At 39.4% G+C, this 25,196-nt stretch overlaps 1 protein-coding gene across 1 annotated transcript in view; it reads left to right on the top strand.

Moving 5' to 3' along the window:
- The window catches only part of COL25A1 (collagen type XXV alpha 1 chain), a 298,151-nt gene that overhangs the window by 185,655 nt on the left and 87,300 nt on the right, over positions 1–25,196 (top strand). The window contains exons 6-9 of the mRNA XM_059844248.1: positions 10,166–10,192; positions 10,358–10,384; positions 21,648–21,707; positions 23,530–23,637. Of these exons, the coding sequence (XP_059700231.1) occupies positions 10,166–10,192; positions 10,358–10,384; positions 21,648–21,707; positions 23,530–23,637 (222 nt within the window). The remainder of the gene's footprint in view (positions 1–10,165; positions 10,193–10,357; positions 10,385–21,647; positions 21,708–23,529; positions 23,638–25,196) is intronic.

Raw genomic sequence — 25,196 nt, 5'->3', positions numbered from 1 at the left:
ATCTGCAGATTTATTTTGGGAGTAGCTGTATGCAAAAGATAAAGAAAGCTTGGAATATGGGCTTAGAAAACAGTTTGATGCAAAACTTCTAGAAGTTGATTTCCTCATTTCGTAGTTCACATAGCAACAGTTTATGATACTGTTAGTCTGAAAAAACAAGCCCTAAAATTAGACAATACATAAAACTAATATTTAAAACTCTAAATGAAAATATGCATGAGAACTTTCTATTTGTAGGATGTTACCAACTTTTCTTCATGGTGGCATCATTAATTTTTTAAAAGAATTGGGTTTGTTTTCATAAAATAAACATAAAGATCTGATTCACTGGTTACATATGCTAGAATAAATGTGATGGAGAATCACACATTAGCATTCCATCTATTCATCTAGAAGTTCCAGCTGTCACCAGGGCATAGTAGATCTTCTAATAGAAAGTGAGAAACTGTGAAGCAAAAATTACTTGCAAGCCTTAATTTGGTAAACCTTTACTTAGCTTAACAGAGTACATATGAGTACAAAAAAGCAATTGCAAACTTTGTATTGTGGTTCCATTATGACATTACAAAGGGTTGTCAAAATATAATTAAGGACTCTGAAATATTTCTTGTATTCCTAAATAATTTCTTTATCAAATGACCTTCATACTTTTTTCCTCTTATTCTACATATGGCAGAAATACACTCATGGGTTCTGTGTTCCATTAGGGATTATGTCAAAGCAACGTATTGAACTGTGTTCAGGAATATTATATAGTATTTTACTATCCTGCTGCGCATGTTTTTAATTTTATTTTAAGCTCATGCTGGCTTATTGTTTTTAGTGATCTTCATGCTGTATCTTAGCTTTGAAATCCAGTTCAATTTGTTGCAGATCCCAGTAGTTTCACTAGCTTTAATTAAAAAAAAAAAAGAGTTATAAAAATGTGTATTTCATCAAGTTTATTGTGAGTTGAAGATAATGCTGTGATGTCTAAGACATTAGTCTTCTACAAGGTTTTCAAAATATCAGAGTTCCTTTGAAAGCTATTATCATTTCAGAGGCTGGTGATCCTTTGTGCTAGATTCTTGAAAAGTCCTGTAGACTTGAGCAGACCTGGGAGATACGGATCTCAGGCTGGTAGAGGAAACATTCAAAATTTATATTTCCCTTTTTGAAGTGACACTCCTGTGAACTGAAATTTTACTTGAAGCAAATTGATGGGTTAGTGGAAATCCTTACTTTTTTTATATTGAACTGATGCTGGCAATAAGAGCTGTGCTGATATGTTACTCTTTCCTGTAAGTATGGGTCAAGTTTCAAGAAGGAAGAAAAAGGCAGAAAATGCAGCAGTTACTTTCATTGGAATATTTTGTGTATTGCCAGTGATGTTACTGTTGAGCACGGCATGGAAATGTCCATTCTGTTTGTGGGCTTTGATCCAGATTGCCAATTTCAAAAATCCTCTGTCTGTCCCTACAACACTGTAGGATTTCCTAATATAGTTTTTTACTGAGATCCATCAGTAATATTCAAGAGCTGTGAGCTGCTGAGAGACATGTAAGAGAATCACATATTTTCAGAAATACAATCCAGCTATATTGCCCAGTATGTCTGCCAGTGATCATTTGCCAAGAAGAATGAATATCCATATAAGTATAAATATACATATGTGTTTAATTTCCCCTGAAGATGTTCTGAATTTTCTAGTCCATACTCTTAGTCTTCAGGAGAAAACAGTTTTGTTTTTAATAAACTTTATGTTGTCTTAAATTGCTTCCTGTATAAAGATGTTTCCAGCCTTATAGGTTACAAGAATTTATTCAGTCATCTCACTTTTACATATGTCTGCATATAAAAGTATGTGTATGTTTGAAGTTGATATAAAAATTCATCTGCGTTTATCTGGTGTTCCATCTCAAACTTCACAAATCTGAGCAGTTCTCAAAATAGCTCTATGAAATACATCATTGTAGTTTTCCCCTTTGCAGATAAGGGAATTGGTGACAATAAATGAAAAATTTGGTTCTTGTACTGATATTTGTTTATCTTATTGTAACGTAAATATTATTTTATATGCTTTTTTTGTGCTTTTCTTTCTCTACACTATTTGATGTTAAATACATTAATTTGACTAAAGGTTGACACATCCCCATCAAGACTAGAGTTATGACTTAGCGTGTCAAGCTTTGCCTCTTTCAGCAATGCCTTTTACCTGGAATAGCTCAGAAACATTTGTGGTAACTTAATACTTGCAGGTCACTTCAGGTGGGTTTGTGCAGTGTACTTTTTATCACTGCATTTGTCAGACAGTTCTTGTGAAAAGGCTTTTTTGGGTACCAATGGAGCCCATGCACAGGAACAATTTAAGGGACTACAGAATTTGCAAGGGGTCATAGGAGAGAAAAAAGAGTAAGATTCTCAGAGCAATGTAGTGTTTTGCTGAAATAGATTTTTCCCAAGCATTAGCATACCCTGAAGTTTAAAAAGTTTCCTGATTTCTGAAATAATTCCATTGCTCTTGATCTGTGGATGTCTCAGAAGCCTTTCTACCCTGGTGCTATTTTTTACATGGCTGTGGCTTTATACTATTTTTATAGTATATTATTTTTATTTTAAGTGTATTAGTATAATAATAGTATACTATTAGTATAAATAGTATATTTTTTTAATTTTTATACTATTTTACTGCCATTTTCTTTTAACCATTCATGATTTAAGCAATCTAACATCTTTCACAGCAGCATTTTAGAGTAGCATTTGCAGACAAAACTAAAGGAATATATAAATATTTCTTTGACATTCTACTACCCTGAAAGAGAAAATACCTCCTGTACTAAGTAGCAAAATTTGGAAAAGAAAAACCAGTGTATAGACAGTATGCCTTTCCTTTGAAATACTGAGTGAAACTCCGAGCATTGCTACTGAAACTGGTGTGGAGTCACCACAGTAAATGAAAGGATGGAATTGGCTTCCCCTGTTTCAAAGTCTGTATTAAAATCCTCTCGCTGAAAATAGGTTTAGTGTTAAAATACAGCAAATACATGTTGTCTGCAAAACCTTGCTCAGATGGGAGCTGTGCAGGTTTGCTTGTTTACATGAGTTCAGCCTTTATTACTTTATAAATTTGCCTTGATATGATAGCAGGTACAGGACAAAATTCTTCAAAAACCCACCTGGTTTTTAAAGTAGCCCTTATTTCAAATAGATTAATAGGGAGGGTTTTTTTGTGGAATTTCAATCATCTGTTTCTGTGCAGTTACTACTTTTTTGGTGGAGCTGGACCATGTGCAGCATCTCTTAATGAAGTACATAAATCTCCTAGAGTCAGCTGCTGGTCAAAGGAGGATCCACCTGGTAGATACTTGGATGCTATTCCATCACAGAGTAGTAATGCAGACAGCAAAGCTGAAATATCCAAAAGGCTAGGGCTTGTAAGATGTATTTTGATGACCATAGGTACTTCTGCTGTAGGTAGTGAAGTGGCAGTGGTGGCTCTCCATTGGTCTGAAACTCCCCCCTTCCCTTGCTTTCATCCTTTGTCTGTTTCCTTCAGAGTATCTGAAGTTCAGCCTGCCATCCTCATAGAAAAGGTTCTTTTAAGTAAAAAAATATATATATTAAATGAGCAAAGGGCAGTGTCATTTCACCTGAATTATCTACCGGCTGGTAAAAAATCAGGGAAACACCAGAGGTGTTTGAATTACAAAATCCACCATCCAAGTTTTAGGGTAAAAATAGCTGAAACATTGGAATATGAACTACTGTTTCTGGAAATAAAAGAAGTTGTTAACTCCCAGTGAGGAGCTTTTTTGTTACTAAACTTTTAGGAATAAATGAGAGAACTGACCTGTCAATAAAAATCTACCAAAGGGAGTGTAAAAAGTACTTACTTAATGGTCAGGTTGAAGAGGTTCCTGCTCATTGCAGGGGGGATGGACTAAATGACCTTTTTAACCCTTCCAGCCCAAACTGTTTGCTGATTCTAAGGTAGCATGTGATGTTTTTTCAAGTCTCAGGTGGACATCTAATGAGACAGGGATCTGCTGGAGGTCTCTAACATTATTAGGGAGTTTTTGCTTCCCTGACAAGTAGGAGAACAGGAAGGTGCATTGTGGACAAGGCAATGAGGGCTGAGATTCAGGAAATATATGTGTTACAGTGCATTGAGCAGTAAGTGAAAGTCAGAAGGCTTTTGACTTTTTCAGAAGCCATTTTCTTTTCTTTAAGAATGTGCCAGTTTTTTTCTGCCACTGTATAACTGGTCTTACTGTCACATACAGCAGCTACTTGACTCACAAGAAACTTAGCAGATTTGAGTCATAGTGTTTACTTAAATTAATTTGTGGAAATAGTAAAGCTGATCCTTGTTTTTTCATGCTCAGGCAGTGGATACATAGTCACATACCCTCTGTACCATAGAATCTTTGTAGGGCTGTTTGTGTTATTTTGTAGGCTTTCAAAGCAAAATGTTATATTTGTCTGCAGAAGGAAAGGAAAGGGGAGAAGATGACAGTCTTACTGATTAATCAAAAAAAGAAAGAAAGGAAGAGGAGATCCCCTTTAGCAGGTTCTTGCTTGGGACACTGGACCTTGTGCTTTTTCCTGGGTACTGGATCAGTGAGTTAGCAGCAACCCTTCTGTGCAGCTTCTAATGTGAGCTGGTGGTTTTTGTGAGCAGCATTATAAGTTTCAAAATAAGCACCTTATCCCAACCTCAGCTAGAGCACTGTGTGAGAAATGAATGTCTAAATGAATGTCTAAATGGTTTCTTGACACATTTTGGGTAGACTGTGTTCTCCTGCCTGTAGTTTATAAACTTGTCTGATTTATATATGACTATAAATCACTGACTTTGAATACAATTGTATGGATTTACAGCAGGAGTCATTTATAATTTGCTTGTTGTGAATGGTAACGGAGCTGTTTATCTAGATTGCTATATAAATCAGTTTTATGTTTCTCAGCTTAAATCATTTACATAATATTTAAGGCAGTCACCCTTATTGTGTCAATAATTCAGGTTTCTTTTTCTCTGCCTTAGGATTTTGAACAAAAACTTCAGAATATAAAGGAAGAAAATGAGATATTATTAAGAGTCCTTTGAGAGGTGGTTAGTTAAGTTTTCACCGTGAGTCAGTCATGTTACAGGAGGAGAATGAAACGTGCAAAAAGGAAGGCACTTCAACAGTAGAAGCTGTTCAGATTCACTGAAAATTCTTCTGAGTACTTATAAAATTGTTGCAAGGTGAAATGTTGGCATTGTAAACTAGTATATGTAAGCACTGGCTAAAAACATGGCCAAGCTCAGCAGGTGCCAAAACCACATTGCCTCAGTAGCTCAGTAGTAGTTCAGTTTGCATAGTGGACACAAGACTGAAATGAGTGAAGGAACTTTGGAATAGTTATGATACACAGCAGTGTTTCATAATGCTCATAATGTTTCACCTCCTGTGATTCAGCATATCTGATCCTAATATTTTGCAGAAAATACAGGGTAGGCTGAGGACTGTTGTTCCAGTCAGATTCTTGTAATTTATTGAAGTCATGAGTCAAGTTTCAAAGAAAGAAAGTTCAGCTTTTGTGTCTGATTATTTTGTTGTTACGTGCTAAAGCCACCTTTTACCTTAAAGTCATCTGCAATATTGAATTAACCTAGACAATGTATGGTGTGCTGTTTAGTTGTGAAAACATGCTTAAACTAAGCTGGGAAATTGATTCCCTTTTTGGATTTGTCTGGATGACACTGGAGTAGCTGGTTCACCTTTCTGTTCATCCTGCAAGGCTGCTCTTGCCTCAGGCTGCCAGTCACACTGGTGCTGGCAGGGATGACGGCGCTGTACTCCCCTCAGTCCCAAATGAAGATGAAGGCTGGACCTTGCCAACTACACTCAGTCCTCCAGCTGCCAGCTTGCCTTAGCCTGTGGCTGTTGTGGTGGGAGGGTAGGAAAGCAGGGACTGTGCCTGAAAGGTTTTTATCACCTGTGTCTTTTGTGGTAGCTCTGTCTGATGGGAGCTGTCAAGTTTGGCAGGTCACGTTCCTTAGGCAGTGGGACCTGGGACTGTCACTGTCCCACTGATTCTGTGGGTTGGTTGGCTGTCACCAGCTTGTGCTGGGGACTGGCTGGCCCTTTTTACAGAGGCATCATATGACTGTCTGACAGTCAGGGAAAATCTGCACTCCTCTCCACTGACTGCGGAGCTTTTTACAGAACCTTCAGCATTGCTTTGTACTCTGTTCTAAGAATCCCTTACTGTTTTCAGTTCTGCTGTCCCATCAATTCTTGGAGCCTTTTGGGTGAGTTTGCAGCAGAAGTTCCTGTATTATGGCTAAAGGCAGATCTGTAGCAATAGGTTTGTGGAGAGAATATATTTGTAAGAGAATTTTGATAATTATGAATGTTTGTAAAACCAATGTAACTCAACTCCTGGCTTTTTAAGATGTCTCTGGATGTAACTTTTGCAAAACTATATAGGTGGCAATGGCCTCAAGGGTGAAATTCAAAGTTAGCATCTTTCACAAAATGAATTACAAAATTTTATCTGTGTGGAAAAATTCATGCTGATCACACTCAGTTAATTTTAAGGGAACATTACTTGATGAAGACTGCAAGGATCAGTCTCCTGTTTTCTTGTATTGCATTATCTTGCCTTTCTATTCCTGTACATCTATTTATAATAATGTAAAATTTCATCAGAGTATGGAAATGGGATTTTGATAGCAAAAAAAAAAAAAAAAAAAAAGCGGGGGGTCACCTGTCAGCAATCCTGAATATGGCTGGTTTTTGGATTTGACCCTGATTTCAGCTCTGTTCTTAGCTGGCAGGTGCCTGGAGGCCTTTCAGTCTGCTGTAGGAGACCTTGTTTTAAAAACAGTAGTATTTTTTGCCTAATTATGAATGCAGATTTTGCATGTGTTTGAGATTTACAAGGCCTTGCTTATGTGAAACAGGCTATAAACTCTCCTTGGAAATGTATAGTAGTCTGGAGTAGATAATTACACTTTGAGAAAAGAGCCTCTGTTTCCAGTGAAAACACTGTGAAGTTATTTCAGAAATGCTCTGACCTCAGACGTTTCATATAACTTACACAAAATGCTTTCACATTTGTTCGGCAGCTCGTGGCTTGATCTCTGCCATCTCATAAACGAAAGCACAGAAGTCTCCCTGGGAAAAAAAGCAGCAAGTCCATGCTGTGGCCTACAAAACTACTGTTATTTTACTCACTCTGTGCTTTGGGTCTGTACCCTTAAACAGAAGAAACCTTGCCCTCCTTTAAACAAATCTGTCTCCTAATTACACCCCACCCCCACAAACCCAACTTTCCCTCAGATTTTTTCTTCCTCTCTGCCTCCACTCAGTGTACACATACTAATAAACTCTGCAGTACAAACCTTGGGAGAATTTCTCAGCACAAATGGAAAGAAGATGTCAAAGGCTGAGGATAGGAATTTTCTGTTTAAAGTTGCAAAAACAATAGAGGACAATTGAAACAGTGGGGGAAAAGCCAGAGATGGGTGAACAAGCCATGAAAGTATTCCATTAATTTTTATTTTGATGAAACCCCACTGGTTCTCTTCTATTGCATCCAAAAGAATAATTTTTATTTGCATTTGTTTGTTTGTTTTTCAAGACTCTTGCAGAAAGCAAAAGCATTGCAAATACAAGTGAAGAGACTTGTGAGAATGTTCACACCAGACGTGCTTTTGTGGGCTTTTGAAAAGCTGTTTTTCACCCCAGTACAATAAAATTGTCAGATGTTTATGAAGACTTCTATGAAAAATTTGTATGCTGGAAGGGTGGCTTGTTAGCGATGACCATGTGTGCCACTCAGGGAGAGAAAACACCAAGCAATAAAAAACAAAGCAAAATCTGATTATGATGTGCACAGACACAGAAAATCCTGAACAGAAGAAAGAGGAAAAAAAAAAGATATATGATTCAGTCTTATTAAAAAGCATGTTTGGGTATAGGTTGTACTTTCAGAGAACTCTCAGTAGAGGAAGATGTGCAGGGTAGAGGAAGGGGCCAGTTGTGCACTGGTGATGGCTGAACATAATTGCCAGCAGTCGTGCCAGGGAGGCAGTGCGGTAGCCCTGGTGGCTGAGCCCCTCGTGTGAGCTCTGCCTTGTTTCTGTTCCAGTGAGCCAGCTTAGTTTAGGCAGCTGATGTGATCTCTCCTGTTGTAGTTTCTACCAACAGGCAGAGCTGTGGCAAACACGCTTCAGCAGAGTTAGGAGCCAAAACCCATCAGAAACAGGGCCACTCTTGGGTGTAAGAGCGGCACCGAGCATCTCAATGAAGGCAGCAACAACCCCCACAAGACAACATCTGTTTACAGTCTCAGTCATTCACATTACCTATCATTTCATGCCTAGGGCCTGAGGAATAGGATTCTGGCTGTAGCAGATAGGGGTTTTGCTGTTTGCACTTTGCAGGCAGTGAGATATTCAGAGCCAGTAATGTTGATGGTTCAAGGAGGCAGAAGGCGTGAGCGCAACCCTTCGCTTGTGCTTCGCGGTCGCTGTGGAGAAGGCAGCAACAGCCTGCACTGACTGATTTTAGTCCTTCCCATCCTGCAATTACTGTGTTACTGATGTCATGAGTTCACAAATTCACGAGCTCAGTGGCATGTATGTGTAAGCTTTAAAGCAACACTGCTCTACTGTAGTGTCACGTCACAGTACCTGTATGTGGAGACTGCAGCTAAAAGTTGACAGTGCTGCACTTAGTTTTCAGTATATATTTATGTGAACTGGGAAAAGACAGTGGGGCTTAAAGCATTAAAAAAAATATATGGAGAGACCTTAAAGGTGCAGCCAGGTTGTATATATATTAGCTAAATTATTTTGTTTAATTTCTTTTTAAGGAGGCCAAGTGCATGCAGGGCAGTGCAAAGTGGGCCGGGGTCATAGTTAATTGAGCAGATATTTTCCCCTCAGCTGGCTGTGAGCTCTGTCCTTCCTTGAAGGAGATGTGGGGACATCAGGAGGCAGACTTGTTTCTGTGTCCTCTGCAGCAGACAGAAGAGATGTCAGGCCATGGAAGGAGAGGCATATGCTTTAATTCCTTTGATTCAGCAGCAGATGCTCTCCTCTGGCATGCATCAGAAACCCTTAAAACTAAGCAGAAAATTGGCTACAACAGGGATTCTTGAAGACTTGCCTGTGGTTGTTCACGTTTTAATACAAAGCACACTGACCTCCATTCCACTGCATTTATGTGAACCACATGAATTTTTTACCAGTGTTGTTAGAGACAATTTTTCTTGTTCTGCATAAACCCTCACAAGCACACACACACTGCCACACACTCTCTTTGTGTTATCACAGTGAACCATGCTGGCTTGAATGGCTCCTTCTCTGTTTACAGCTGCTTTCATATGTATCTCAGGTCCTTCTTTGTAATGAAACACCTGCATATCTTTCAGAAAGCTGGAGGTAGAGTCTGCACTGTGTAAGCAGACAGTTTTTTGCAGACTGATAGCATTTTTATTCACAAGATACTAACCTGAAAAACTGGTGGTTTAGAAACCTGCTGCTAGCTTTCTGAAAAGTGCTTATTAAAAATGGAATAGGAAAGGACTTCCTTTTCGTGGTTCTGTCACCTTACTGTTTGTTGGGTGGTAAGGAACAAAAAGTAATACTCCTGCAAAATCGTGTTACACAAAGTGCTCATTTTGCCTAAAAAGTCTGCTTGAGACTAAACATCAGTATTGCCAAAGAAAGGAATGAAAACCCTACTTTTAGGATTTCAAATCCATTTTTCTTTGGCAATCTGATACAAGGAGGGTGCCAAAATACATGACAGATTTATATGCATTTGAATTTATTAAGTGCTCTTGCAAAGAACTTTTACAGTCTAAGAAAACTTTTTTTTTATCTGATAGGAGATAAACGATTGTCCCTAAATGAAATCTGTAGATATTTTGCCATTTCAGGCATAGTTTTGCTTGTCTAAGTAGGCTAATTCAACACACATTAGCAAACTATTCAAGAAATGGTGTGCAGTTCCTATTATTAGTACAGTGAAGAAACCATCTCTGGAATGGCACTGGCATTCGGGGTTAAAAATTATAAGGAAATATATTGTTGGGAAGAAATTGCAGATTGACACAGACCTGTTTCTTGCTGTATCCCAGGACTTCATCAACATCAGCAAATAATCTTTGCCTTTTTTTCTTTCAGGGCCCTCCTGGTCCAAAAGGCGAGAAGGTGAGTTGATGGTCGGGTGATTCTTATAAGGTGACTGGAAAGTCCTCCCAGCATGAACTCAAGAGACTGTTTGTATTGATGCAGTGAAATGTTAGATTATGTAAGAGAGCTGGGTAGCACACAGATGCTGTGTTAAACCTATCATCTCATCTTTCCACTTTGCAGGGAGATCAAGGTGATCAGGGCCCTCGGGTAAGCATCTTAAAAAAATGTTCCACTTCCCCTTCGCTGAGTAGGCAATTAGTCTTCAGTGCAAAACTAAATTAAAATACACTGTCTGAGCTAATTATGCTTATTAGCTGCATTTACCCTGCATGTTGAAGTGTCTGCAGGACAGTAATGCTGAACGTGAGCAGGAAGTGTCTGGGAAGATGTGAGTGACTCCAAAGTATCGAGTTTCCATTGTGGGTGGAAGCAGGTTCCACAGTGATTTTGCTCTGCTGTATAAAGCTGGCTTTCCTAACCAAACCATTCAGTTTCCCCAGCAGTGTGTTCATGCCATGCATGGGCTTCCACAATGCAGAGGGCCAGTGGGTTTCTAATAAATATACTTCTGGATTTCATGTAAAATGTAGCTAATATTTAGTGAATTATAAACAAATATAATGTATGCATGTATTAGCTTTTTTCCTGACATATATGTATTTAATATTTTTAATAATAACAATATTATCACCTTGTAGTTACAATCCAGACAGTTAGAACATGGTTTAATTGCGGAAAATGAGAAGGTTCTGTTAATTTCTAAATGTCATGTTTATTTTAACAGAGAAATAGAGGAGTACAGGAGTGTAAGTTTGAATGGATTGGCTGTGCTAGTTCACTCTTCTTTACATCTGTGCTTCATTAGAAAACACTTGGTTACATTGTTCAGATGATATAGGAACTCTCTTTGGTTACATGTTTATAATTTTTCCCATAACAGTATGTTCCATGGATTATTTTCTTCTGTTAACTATGTTAAATATTTTGAATTTGCAGCTTTATTTCATTCTACTGTTTTGTTTCATATAATTTGATTTAATTGGATTTTTTTATTTTTTTCAGCCAGTAAGATTATCTAAAGTCACAACATGCTTTTACAGCTGATTTTGATGTTCTGTTAACTGCCAGGGTGCCCTGTTATGCTTGGTGCTAGGGCTGCACATCATAAAGTCACCAGCCTGAAAGTGAACAACTTTAAATATTATTTCAGTTGAAACTCAGTAAGAGTTGGAAAACTACTTAAATAAAAAAAAAAGAAAGTAGAGAGTAACAACGAGAGCTTTTTTTTTCCTAGGTAACTAATATACAAAGGTTCTGAATAATGTAAAAATATCCTTTTAACTTCTAAGCAAATTTACTGTCTCAGAGGTCATAATGGGCTGTGTATTTTGTTTGGTTCTGTGCTACAGAGCTTTGCAGGGAATGTGAGGAGAGAGAGATGCAGGGGAGGAGAGCAGTGCAGTGCCTGTGGCTTAGGAGAGGAGGCTCCATTCAGGTGGCATAAGACAGGCTCGAGTGCAAGTGCTCACACTAAGTGGCCTTGCATGCAGAAGAATGCATGTTCTTACATTCACAGGCTTTAGATTCAAAAGAACAGGAGGGCAGATTTGATGGCAGTATCAGAGAGGGTGCAATAACAAATATGGAAGAGCAGTGTTGTGAAGAGCATTACACAGCTGAGGATAAGAATCTGGAATTATGACTGTCAGAGAACTTTCCAGGGAAAGCCCCAGAGGTCTGAACACTGGAGAACAAAGGAAGTGGTATCAACACAAGGGAATGATGATGCAGAAATCTTGGCAAAATGTTGAAGAGATGTAAGAACTGTTAAGTGGTAAAGCATATGTGGCTTTCAGTTCCTGGTCTGGAGGTGTCAGCGATGCCCAAGAAAGAAGATGCAGGTTTGGTCAGTGTTACTGCAATGGGACCTCTGCTGCACAGAGATTGTTGAGTCCTACTTTGCCAAGACATATTCCATATACAGGAAGGCAGTAGAGTGCTTACTGAGCCATACAAATCATGGTTATGACTATTTGTGGGTTTGGTAAATCAAGTGCAGATAAAAACCAGAAAATGTCCAACCTGAGGAATTCTTATATAAGGACATCACAAAGTTGTATCTGCAGCAGCAACTGGCACTTGAGACTGAATTCTGTATCTGATTACAGAAAAGGAATTCAATAAGGTCAGCAGTGGGGAGGAAGAGGTGATGATTAGCATCTTCTGGACAAGCTAAAACTTCACCAACTCTTTAGTCAATGCAGGTTGTAGTAACATACCTCCTTTTTAATTATATGGATCAAACTTGGGAAATCTGCCCAGTGTTGTTGGTTTTCCCTTAATCTATTCTGAATGTGTTCTACCCTCCATATTTCACAAGTAGTAAGTACCATGAAGCCTCTGACCATTTTATGTTTCGTGGTACAGCAGTTATCTCTTCTGATAACTGTCTTCAGGGTGAGTCTGCTCAACCTGCTGTGCCAGGGGATTTACAATGTAATTAATAGGATTTTTATGTGTAAGCCACTCATGCACCAAATGAAACTAAACCCATTTAGTCCTGGTTGGTTACCTTTGCACATAGTTTTCCATCACTGTGTGTGTAAAATAAATGGATTTGGAGGTAATGGCACACAATATTATTTTTGAGAAATATTGTACCTGAAAGTAACTGGGGCATGACATTAACACTTGGATTTGACAAGTTTGCAGACAGATTGGATATAATATCTAAGAGCAGTGAATGTTTTAGTGCTAATTCATCTTTTACAGGTAAGGAGCCTGAAGTTTCTTTGGGTTTATATTTTTACATACTGGCTTGAAACAAGCATTTAACTTAGCAAAAACTCTTAGTGTTCCAAGCTGTGACTGAAATGTCAAAATGACCCTTTTTCTTTAGAAGAGCTGCTTTCTTTCCTCCAGGCATTTTTGTAAAAGAAATCAAAATAAAATGTAAAGACTGTCCAAGTCAAGATGAGATCTTAAACTTCCAAAAATCTGCTGATAAGAAAATAGGAAGATATTTGTGAAAACATTTTGCAAGAGGAAAAGATATTGTTTTCTGTACCACCCAGGTTTTTTCACCATGAGATTTTTGAGGGATCATTCTTTCTGAAATAATTTCAAAACCGTAAAAATAATAATCAGTTATCTCAAAATGTTCACAGTCACTGGACGTGTAGAATATATGCTGAACTGCTTTGAAGTTCAGGTTTTCTTGAAAATTCCTTCACTAGAGTCATACTAAGAACTCAGCCATGCAAATACCAGCCAGAGGTCAAGCACTTGTATATTTAGAATAATGTGGCTGGGTTTTTGTGGGGGTTTTTTGTTGGGGTTTTTTTTAGGTTTTTTTTGTTGGTTGTTTGGTTGGGTTTTTTTTAAGAATCTGAGAAGTTTTCTTAAGTGTTCCGATGTAGTCTGTGGATCAGTCTCCTTCATTGAGCAGACATGGCATAAGGGTTCTTGTTTATAATGCCATGCGGCTTGATCTACCAATGTCCATGTTATGTAGAAAATATGAGCCAAAACACATTCTAGTGTGAATGGTATAGAAATTCATGCCCTGAGTGTGATTTTTTGCAGCAAGTTAATGCAGCTTTTAATCATGTGAGACCACCAATAAAGTAGCGATGGTGAGTCCTGATCTTATTTGGAAAAATTCTTTTTTTATCTCTTTATGTATTTTTATATCAGATCTCTAATTACTCTAAAGTTCTGGTTGACTAAACATTTAGGTCAGATGCAGAACTAGCTTTCCTTGATACCAGTGCAAGAAATGGTAGTAATATATCTTTGGGATGCTCTTCTTTTTGCAGAGGGCATGGCTTCATGAAATGTCCATGGAGGTTTGCTTTACTGTACTGAACCATGAGAAAATTAAAAATGATGGAGTTTCGCCTGTGGACTGTTAGGATAAATGGTGATATGAGGCTGCTCAGTTACAGTTGTTCAGCTCTAGTCCAGTTTAAAAAAAAAAGCCTTTGAAAATTTCATGATGGTAGAATTTCAAAGGATATATTGTCCAAGTAGAGACTGCATCTTGATAATGGAAATAGGTTTACAGAGGTGAATGTTAGGGAACAGAACAGCTAGTATGGAGTGTCTTACTGGATGTGGAGGGGAATGTTGTAACCAAAGATGAGGAAAAGGCTGAGGTATTTAGTGCCTTCTTTGCCTCAATCTTCAACAGAAAGACTGGCTGTCCCAAGGGCAACCAGCCCCCTGATCTGGTTGACATGGATAGGGATCTGAAGAGACTCCCTGCAGTCCAGGAGGAAGTAGTTATTCCTGCTGGGCCACTTAGAAACTCACAAGCCTCTGGGGCCAGATGGGGTTCACATGAAGGTACTGAGGGAGCTGGAGGAAGAGCTGGCCAGGCCACTCTCCATCATTTATCATCAGTCCTGGCTAACTGTGGGGGTCCCAGATGACTGGAGGTTGACCAGGTGACATCCAGCTACAAGAATGGTCAGGAGGAGGATCTGGAGAGCTATGGGTTTGTCAGCCTGACCTCAGTGCCAGGAAAAGTTCCGGAACAGATCATGTTGAATAAGATCACACAGCATGTACAGGACATCCAGGGGATGAGGCCCAGCCAGCATGGATTCAGGAAAAGCAGGTCTTGCTTGTCCAACCTGTTATTCTTTCATGACCAGGTGACCTGCCTAGTGGATGAGGGTGGTGTTCAGTTGGAAATTGGACATGATGATCTTGGAGGTATTTTCCAACTTCAGTGACCCCATGATTCTTAGTCTTTTCTCAGCCATCTGTAAATGACATAATAAATATCTTCTGTCCTTTATCCCAGATACATGAGAGATTTCTTTCTTATCAGGGCTAGAAATCATTAGCTAGAAGCTGGTTTTAAATTAGTTTTGGTCTAGGTGAAATGAGATACCACCCAGAAGCCATACTTAAGTATTTCTGTAAAATAATTTTCTATTTTTGGTATGTTGAAATAAATTATCCTATTGGCTGGGGTGGCACAGAACTGATAATATCTCTAAAATATCTTAAGCAGGAAAGATGAAGTTCTAGAAAAGACAGGAACTCAGAAGTTTATTTTATTTTGTTAACCTCTATTGACTTGAAGATTAAAAACATTCCTTGAGTCCTGTTAAAACAGTTAGGTTGAGAAAGAGGTATAATGTTCTTTTCTAGTTAACCCTTTCCCCTGTTTACTTTTAATCTATTTGCTACTTATTGGCTGCCTGATAGAGAGAAATCATTGCTTTGCAACTTCTACTCTGCTATGCTGACAGACCACTTCAAAATTACCTAATATCAACAAAAGTAGTCCTGGAAGCAGTCTGTTTACTGGAATAACTAAATACAAATATGTGTGTATATATAAACATAAGCTCTCTCTTCAGATTGAAGTATTGATTCACTTGTTCTGTTATAGGCACAACTTTTATAAACTGTGCCATATTAAAGGGAAATCAAAGGTGTGCAAGGAGTAAATTTGGACTTGATTTTTTTAAATGAAAATTTAAAAAATACTTCTTTTAATATATGTGCATTATTATTAGTTAATATATTTCTAATATATTTCTAAATATATAATAAGTATTTTGAGTCTTTTCCTGCTCCTAGTGACAATGCATGGAAAACCTGTATTCATCTCCTTAGAATAAGCACCTCAAATAAATTAGAAAATAATAGTTACTGAATGATGATTAAACCATGGCCATTAACTTTTCACCCCTCTTTAAAGCCAGTCTATTTGGTACTATATGGGGGATTTTGTTTTTGGTTTATTTGTTGTTGTTTGGTTTTTTTTAAAGAAAGGAACAGGTTTGCTTCACAAAATAAATAGTAGTATATAAAATAATCTGATTTCTTGCCCTCCCCAAAAGCAAATCTCAGTTTTTTGGAGTGAGGTCAGGTTGACATTGCTAGCTGTAGTGAATGTAGGTAAATCAGTTACATTACAGGAAGATTTGTTCCCAAATGTTTCATGCTGGTAATTTTGATCCTCATTCCACATCTTGCCAAAGCAAAAATGTATAGTGGAAGTATGATGTTAATTAAATACAATTTTGCATAATTTATATTCCATTTAATGCTATGAATTTTTTCTGCTCTTGATGATTCCTATGTCTAAAAGCATATTTTCTCTTTTATTTTTGTTGCATCAAACATCTAGCAGACACAGAGTGCTGCTTTAATTTCATACTTTACCAGTGGGATTACACTCATGGCTGTTTCTTCTCTTGTTAATTGACCTGTTAAGATCAAATTGTAAATCAAGTTATATAAGGTATATCTAGCTACTGTTTCAAACTGCACTCTTAGTGGGCCACAACAAGAACATTAAAAAAGCATTAGTGATTCCTTCTGTTACAACCCAACTTTCACTGAAGCAGAATCATTGAGAAAACTGCTGGACATCCGGTTTAATGGCAATTTGTCTGTGAGCAGTTAATTTAATTCCTAAGACTTTGTTTCCTTATCTGCCAGAAGGCAACAGGGGTATTTACCTACTTCATTCCTGGGATTAATTATCTGCACTTCACTGGCGTTGGGCCGTTGTGGCTCCCCTGTTTTCCATTAAGGCAAAACTAGGGTAACAAATTGGAGCGAGGTAACTTGGTGCTCTGTAACTAGGAGAGGTTAGGAAAGAACTCAGATGGTGCTGGCTGCCAACTTTGTCTGAAGCATTGGGACACTCAGACTTGAGAGCCAGAGTTCACAGGAGTGCCCTTTTGGCTGTGAATGACTAGGGCCAAGCTATGCCTTTGATGTTCAGCTCCTGAAGTTCCCCTGGGGAATGCAGAACAGCTGTGACACTCCAGAGAAAGTGCCACATACCTGCTCCCGAGAGGAGGATGTTGACATTCCTGTCCTGAGAGCTGGGCAGTGCGTGTCTTCACTCTCCACCACTTGGTTTGCATCTTGCCCCTTTTTAGTAATGCCAGAGGAATGGTGAGGAAGGAAGTCTCTGTACATCCTGTTCCTTTTTCTACAACCCTGTCCTGTGGCTGAAAATACATCATGTGGTTGTTGTATCTCAAACTCCAGCTGTCACGCAGAAGTGCTGCAGCACTGAACATTTGAACTAGATAAATCTGAATGTAAACAACTCTAAAAAAATTTAATCCAGTCCTTATAAACATCAGAGAAGAAGCTTGAACCACTTACCTGTATCACACAACTGCAGCAGGTAAAAAAATTGAAGATAAACATAAGCCAGGAGAGAAGATTTTTGTTTTGAGAGCCACCTTGGTTATGGACCAGCCTGTCTTGCAGTTAGCTGGATGCCTACCACCACTTTCAGTGAGAGTAGCAGGTTTGCCTTCAGGAAGGATATTTTATGGAGGTTAGATGTGTGATCACTCATCACAACACATAATTGAGTTGTGTAGAAAAGACATTTTGCCTCACTGAAAATTCATCTAATAACAGGACAAAAGTAGAAAAGTGTTGGCTTTGTCCACTTTTATTCAGTTTGAATGCAGTGTCAGGTAGATTTCAGAGGTCATTATAGGAAATAATGCTTTTACAGTGATCTGTTTATCCTAGATCTTAAACACTGCATTTTTACTGGGTTTTTTTTGCAAAGTCTGGATCATTATATAATGTATTCAAATCAGAACTCTTTGCTGAAAGTTTACCTAAGTGAAAAGAAATTTCTGGATTCTTGTCTTGTTGTGGTGTACTGTTTTTGTTAGCAGATTTGCTGCTGGAGAAAGCAGCAGTTATGATAAAAGGAATTATATAAGAGAGCTCCTGCTGGGAGTCTGTGGCACTGTACAGGGTGATACCAAACACTGTATTCCCCAGGGCAGGTATTAGCCACAGGACTGGCACTCAGTCTGAGGGATTAATTAGAACTGGGGTGGTGTTGGAGAGAGGCAGAGCAGCCATAAAGAGTGTCAGGATCACTCTGGCCTGAAGCCTGTGTGATTTGATGTGAAATAGCAGCAGCTGGCTGTAACCTTAGGAAGTGCAAGAGAACAGCAGGTGGTAATTCCTGTCTCATTTACCATGTCTTCACAGGAACATGCAAGCTTGTGCAGCTTGGGTTTATTGGCAGGTCAGAAGGAAAATCCTAGAGAGGACTGTGACATTTACTATACTGAGCAAATGCAGTAGTCAGACTGGAGTGTGTGGAGCACGGTGTAAAACCAGCCACACTGCTGCCTAATGTTATCATACTTGCCTCTGACAAGGTTATGATGACCTTACAATATTGACCTCATGTGGACCAATGGACAAAGCTGAGAGCACTGTGCAAAATCCAGGACAGCTAGTGGGAATTGCATCCTTCAAGGCTGTGGTGACTATAACAGGACTGATTTCATCCAAGTAAAAAAAAAATCAGACGGGGGAATGTTTTGATGTTCTGGCATCCCTTGATTTTCTCAATAGCCATTGTATGGGGCAAGTAGGCTTTACCTGCACTTTCAGGTGGCTAATGTTGTCCCATGGCTGTTGGCCTCCATCAGGCATCGTGTTTTGCTTGGCATTTGGGCAAAAATGGCAGCGAGGCATGCAGCAACTGTGCTAATTTAGAAATTGTAACCAGCTAGCATTTCGGGGTGAGCTTGAGTAGCTGTCAGCAGAGGAATTTAGTAGACCAGTGGTCGCTGTTGATGACTGTAGTGTTTTGTATTCTGTTAGGGCCTCCCAGGGTGTAGAACAAGAACCCTTCCTATGTGTAGTTCAAGAATCAAACCAAATAAAGAGAAAATTGAGTAACTTTGAATCCGTCGTTCAGAACAGCCTTCGATAGGGAAAAAATAAAACAGATCCAGGGGATATTTGTGGCTATATTTATAGCAGAGTGACAGGAAAGGAAGAGAACTCATTTTGTGGGAAGGATAGCTCTTTTTATGCCCTTTTAGAAGCTCATTGTGTGCCAGCATTATCTTTCATGGATGCCAGAGGGTGCAATGCCTTCTAAAGCCTCCCACACATGCAAAAACTATGGAGCTATTGTAGTGTCTTTGCTGGGTTCCATTTAGCGTTCCCGTGTTTCTGGCTCTCTCCAAAGACACGTGTTACTCATGGGGAGATGATCCAGGTCCAAACTGGCACTGCATGTGTCTGACTGTTGGGTCTAAGATTATGACCACTTTGGGCAAAGGAAGGAAAGCTTTGTCCTACTTGGGAACAAGCTGGAAGAAGTAACTAAGCTGCAGATGGAAGAATGGGAAGGACCCTTTTCTCATGTGTTGTTCATGTAGGCAGAACGCTGCAGTACTGACAGCTAATCTTGAACTTGCCTGTGTGGTGTTGGGAAGCTTTGGGAATGCTGGGGCTGGACTGTGAAGTGCTGAATGTAAATGGTTCTGTGTACACTACACAAATCTTTCCAAAGTCTTTCATTTCTTCGCAAGGAGAAAGAAAATCTTTCATGACAAACCACTGTATTTTCTGAATAAGCGCCTTTCTTAATTAATTCTCAGTTCTCCTTCATGTTGAAGATGAAATAAATCAAAATTAATATGAGTTTAAAACATCAGATTGCTAATATGCTAATTTAGAGGTAACTGAAAATTACTGTGCTGTAATTCTAAAGGCTGATGAGTAAAAATGAAGTTGTTTAAAAATTTTCTGTTTATCCATTTTTTCAATAAATGTCATTTATTGCTTGCTGTTCAGATTTATCTTCTTATGTAGGTTTCTTGTTTGTGCTCATTTCCATTACGTTGGTGTTGTAGTTCTGTCTAGAGGAGAAATGGATCATGTGCACAGCAGGGCTAATGAGTCACAGATGTAAAGATTCTGACACATTACTCTCTAATAAAACTTCTTTAACTTATATTCCATAATAAGATAAATGAAAGCCTGATACATCTGTTTCCTAAATGATGTATCACTCCAGTCTTATCAGTGTCTCAGGAGTGAGTCCCATTATATGTTGTGAGTTTAGCCTTTTTGGTTATGTTTTCTGTTTATTTGTTTCTAAAGAGGAGATTTCAGGTCACTGAGCAATGCAGTTAGCCACACTGCAGTTCATCCCAACAAAGTGGGAAAGCTGCATTTAGCCACTGGCTTTATAGGATCAACTTACAGGGTCTCAGCTTCATCTCATGGATGTCGAGCAGGAATAAAAATGCTAAATGCAACTCCAAGATGCAGTGAAGACATGTATGCATCAAAAAGTAACTCTCCCTTTTTTATAAAGACTGGTGCAGTCTTTGTGATCCACAGGCTCTCTGGTGTGATGAACAGAGCAAGTATTTGCTACATTAAAAGAATCTGCTGCAGCTGAGAGACCTGGCAGGCTGCCCCTGGCCTGTTGGTGCTCCCCAGCAGGCCAGCTGGGCTGCAGAGAGCTCATGTGCTAGAGCAACATGGGCTGCACCAGCAGAACCTTCACACAGGACTCCTCAGGAGGGCCCTTGCCTGGCAGCAAGAGCCGGGCACAGCCCTCCCTTCAGGAGGTGCCCGGCTGGCATGGTGCACTGTTTGCTCCAGGGGGAGCCCCCAGAGGGGCTGTGCTGCCAACTCTACCTCATCAAGGTGGTCTGTGGGCATGTAGGGGCCTTAGAGCTCCCTGGATGTATTTTATTGAATGTTCCTCAGGCTAATGTCTCTCTGCCATTGAACAAGCCTCTGCTTCTAGCAGTGTGTGTTATGCTAAAGGCAAGGAGAGGACTTAGGGATTTCCTCCTCTTTAGGAATTCACTGCTCAACTGCATAAGGTTTTGGCTTTATCAGAAGGTTTAATTCACACCCTACAAGACAGCTCAAGAAAGGTGTTGAACTGAGAGCAAAATTCACCCCCTTATAGTGTGACAGCAGGCCACAATCACCACACTCTTCCCTCTTTGTGCCAGCACAGTACAAGTTCTGCAAATCTTGGTAGAGCAGAATATGAGAAACCATATGTGGCATATAGCAACCGAGGGGGTAAAAATGGATGTGAAAATACTGCTATGTATGTCTAGAAAACTTTGACCATGGCCGTTATGGACTACCCAAGATCTAGCAGTAGATTTATGTTCAGTGTTCAAAGTTGTTTATGTGCTACCACTTTATGTGCTGAATGTCATATGTTAAACAGAATGTGAGGAGCAGGATATTAATTATGCAAAGCTCTTGAGAGCATACTGTCATTGCTGTCAGCTTCTGCAGCAATCCAGAGTCAAGGCTTTCCACACAGATCTCAAAGTGCTGTAGTACATTTTAATTGAAAATGGCTCTACCGTCTGCTGGCTGATAGTCTTAACAATTTTCAAATGATCATAACAATTTATTGTAATTTTAAGAAGAGACACCTTCATAGGATTGCTCCTTCTAAAACCTCTTGATATTCTCGTTGTGAAGTATCAGCTTGCATCTGCAGTGCAGTGCAGACCTCACTCTGTTTCCCATATGACTGAGAGGCTGTTTCCTGTCTGTTGGCAGTGTGGGGTGTACTAAACGTGGTGTTTGTTCTGTTTGTCTCTTAGTAAATGGTCTCTGTGATGTTTGTGTCGTGCTGTTCTCGTACCATGTTATGCTGTGTCCCTAGGGTCTGCCAGGCTTCCCCACAGTTGCTGCTCTGCACAGTAATCAGATCCTCACCGTCAAGGTTTGTGGCTGACGTGTACCTGTTCAGTCAGGTCTCTCTCTATCAGCATAAAAGTGCACATGAAAAATTGTTTTTAGCATGGAATACCAGTGAATTCTTATGGTGGATCTAAGCCAACCCTCACTGCTTTTGCATTGATCTAAGTACTTCTGATGCAGAGCATGGAGTCAAATCTATAACTGTGTACCCCTGGAAATGCCTACATTCCCCATGGTCTTGGTCAGGATTTTATTTTCAGATGAGTTTTTCCTGTTGTTCTGCTTCCCTGAGGCATACATGAGTGTGGAAAATGTCAGTGAACTCTATACTGGTTACATGTAGAGTCAGATATTTGTGTTAGATATCAGAGGTTTAATCTGTACATCCAGATTTTTTCAAAGTGGATTTGCAAATTAAGCAGGAAACAATGTGGTTGTTTCCTGATGGAACTTCAGACCTTATAAAAATAACACCATTCTTCATGGCACACTATGCTGGTTAGAAAATCTGACTGAAAGTTGAACTGGTGCTTTGTCTCTAGAAGCTTTGCTGAAAGAACAATATTTTAAAATACTGATTTTTAGAGCCTGGGTAATGAAAAAACTAATACAAATGCAGAATTCTCATGCAAAATCTGGGGAGAAAACAGTTATGCATTTAAGTCACTGTATATGATTTAAATCATAGAAGTATGTCCTGTACAATAGAGGTAATCTTTTTCCAAATTAAAGTGCACAGTTTCTTTCAGGCAGAAGCACCAGTTCATATTAAAACAGCTATTACAAATCTAATGAATATGTCTTTATTTCTTTCTCGGGCCTTCTGATGTCTATTCTTCAATTCTCTCATCTCTGATCTTCAACCTTTGACCTCACCTGCCTGATCAGATGGTGTTTCCTAAAATCAATCATGGGTTTCTCTCTGCTGATCAGCAGCTCATTAAACGCCGCCTCATTAAGGTAGTGCTTCATCTCACTGGAGTCTGGTTCTTCTTTACGTTCAGTTTGCTCTTTGCTGTACCTTTTTGTCAGGTGCCTTCTTATAGCAGGTTGTTCACTTGAAAATGCTTTGAAATGAAGCAGCTGTTAATGGTATTAACAGTTAAAAGACTATGGGTGGCTTTGCTAAGGGAGCCATGTTTGAGATGCCAGCAGCTTTTTTCCAGTGGTTTGCAGTGATGTGCTGGAAATAACTAAAGCACCATTTTGGGGTGTCTTTTCTTTTTTAGAGGGGAAGGCAACATGTTTTGACAACTCTCTTGAAAATTGACTTTTAAAAATTAATAGGTAAAAATGAAGAGAGTTAGCTAATTGTCACTATAAAACAGCCTCCCAAAACAGATGGAAAATTATGTACAACTCCATCAAGAAGCAGTTATTTTCCAGGCTCAATTTTGAAATCTATCTATGTATCATTCATGGGCCTGGAAAATTGCTGTGCAAATCTGTATATTCTCAGATGCAACTTTCCTTTTTCGCCTCAGCTTTGTTATGATTATGCAAATCATGAAGCGAACAGATGCTTATCAAAAACAGTCACTTGCTCTGGAGAACTAGATTAGTAAAATATTTCAAGACCATCCCAAAATTTGGCATATGTGCTGTGGTAAAACAAGCAGTTTAGGATCTGAACCTTCTTCTCTGTGGCTGATTGCACCAGACCTATACAAACTGTTGGTCTTCAAGGCAAAGTGCTGTTTCTGGCATAAGCAGTGAAGAAGCCACTGTCCAGTTCATGGCAGCTTCTTCCAGCCTGTCTTGCACTCTTTATGGGCGAATTGAAGTGTTTTTTATGTGGTTGATGCCTCTAAAGCCAATTTGTGATGAGTTTTTTATTGGTTTAGGGGGACCAAGGACAGGCTGGACCCCCTGGACCTCCAGGGCCACCAGGACCCAGAGGTCCCCCAGGAGATACCGGCAAAGATGGTCCTCGTGGGATGCCTGGCTTAACGGTGAGTTACTCTGTTGCTGCTTTGGTGTGCACATTTCTCTCAAGTGTACACCAGCAGTGTCAAAGACATTTTCTGAGGTCAGATTGGCAGGTAAGACATGTGGAAGCTGAACCACAGGCAGGTTTCAGGGTGTACTTGAAGTCACACACACACAGAACAAGTGTATAGCGGGGCCAGAAGTAACGCCAAGGTTCCTTGCCTCCCACCCCTGGCAGTTTCCCTACACTTTCTAAGGTTTCTCAGTCACTCAGTCATGTTTAATAGCTGTGTGAGGAGAGTGTGCCCCTTTCCACAAGCAGTAAATGTTCCTATTTAAACTTCAAGATAAAACTGAATTTGAGACCTCATAGCATGGATGTGCTTGACTTCTCACTTCTTAATGATTTAAGCTCAAAAGTCATGGAATAAAGTAATAAACTGCTAAAGCTGCCCAGGGTATGATGAAGTTTGGAGTTAGATTCTGCCATCTTTAAACAAGAAGAACAGTACCATTTTCTTTGGCTCAGCCCCCATACTTCATTAGGACAAGCAGCAGAATCCAGTATATTGTGTATTGTTTGTATTAGGCATGGGATGAATCCCACACCTTTTAAACAGATGCCTAAACGTTTGAATTTTTAGAAAAGTATGTGTTTGATTTTAGTTTCATATTTTGTGGCCTCCTTAATTTTTATTCCTTTGAAAGAAGTATCTCTTTTCACCATGAATGGCACTATGTTATCAGAGGGGAAGTGGAATTACAGGCAGGAGAGAGACAGGAAAAATGAAATGGCACATGTACAGATGCACACACAAGTTCATATCCATGAACAGTGAAGATTGTGGCCAGGAAGGCACACAGGGAACCAGCAAGGTGAGGACCAGAACTGGAAACAGAAATTGATTTCTGGAAGAAAAAGCATCACTTGTTAAATGAGGCCAGGACAGCATACATTTTTCCTGCAGGGCCTTTTTAATTAAAACTGTGAAAGAAAATACCTATACTCCTGTTCTAACCCAATTCAGGTATTAGCTGTCTAAATGTAATATAGCATGATAAAAGTAAGATGCTACTAAAATTTCCTGTGAAAATCCAGCAAAGCTGGCCAGTTGAGACATCTAGGACTCTAGAGCTGCTGCTGTTGTCATTTTGGCTTGTCTTTTTTACCACTCCTGCCCTTGTAAGTTCTAACTCAAGGTTATGAAATGACAGTAGAAGACTGTAGCTCTCATGATGCTTTACTTGGGCAACCTTCTCATTTCCTGTTAGACCTGTGGCACATCAGGCTCTGGGCCTCTTGTGGGTCTACCTCATTCTTTTATTGTGGTTAAATGGACTGTGGTCAGCAGAGTGGGTGCTGGTTTGATCTAGTAAGGGCAAGACTGAAACCAGAATCCGTTTCTGACTGCAGGGATGGTGTTTTAATAATTCACATACGTAGATGGGGCTGGCAGAATCAGCTGACCTTGCTAGTTACAGCGTGGCTGCGTGTTGCTTTGTGCTTTTTAGCAAAGGGATCACTAGTGTTTCTCATAAGAGGAAAGTCATGCATTTTATGCAATGAGGTCATTTCATTTTA

Source organism: Haemorhous mexicanus, chromosome 4 (assembly GCF_027477595.1).
Source record: "Haemorhous mexicanus isolate bHaeMex1 chromosome 4, bHaeMex1.pri, whole genome shotgun sequence".
In the NCBI taxonomy this organism is placed as follows: domain Eukaryota; kingdom Metazoa; phylum Chordata; class Aves; order Passeriformes; family Fringillidae; genus Haemorhous; species Haemorhous mexicanus.
Note: the sequence above shows the minus strand (reverse complement) of the source record. Positions and strands in the feature narration are given on the sequence as shown.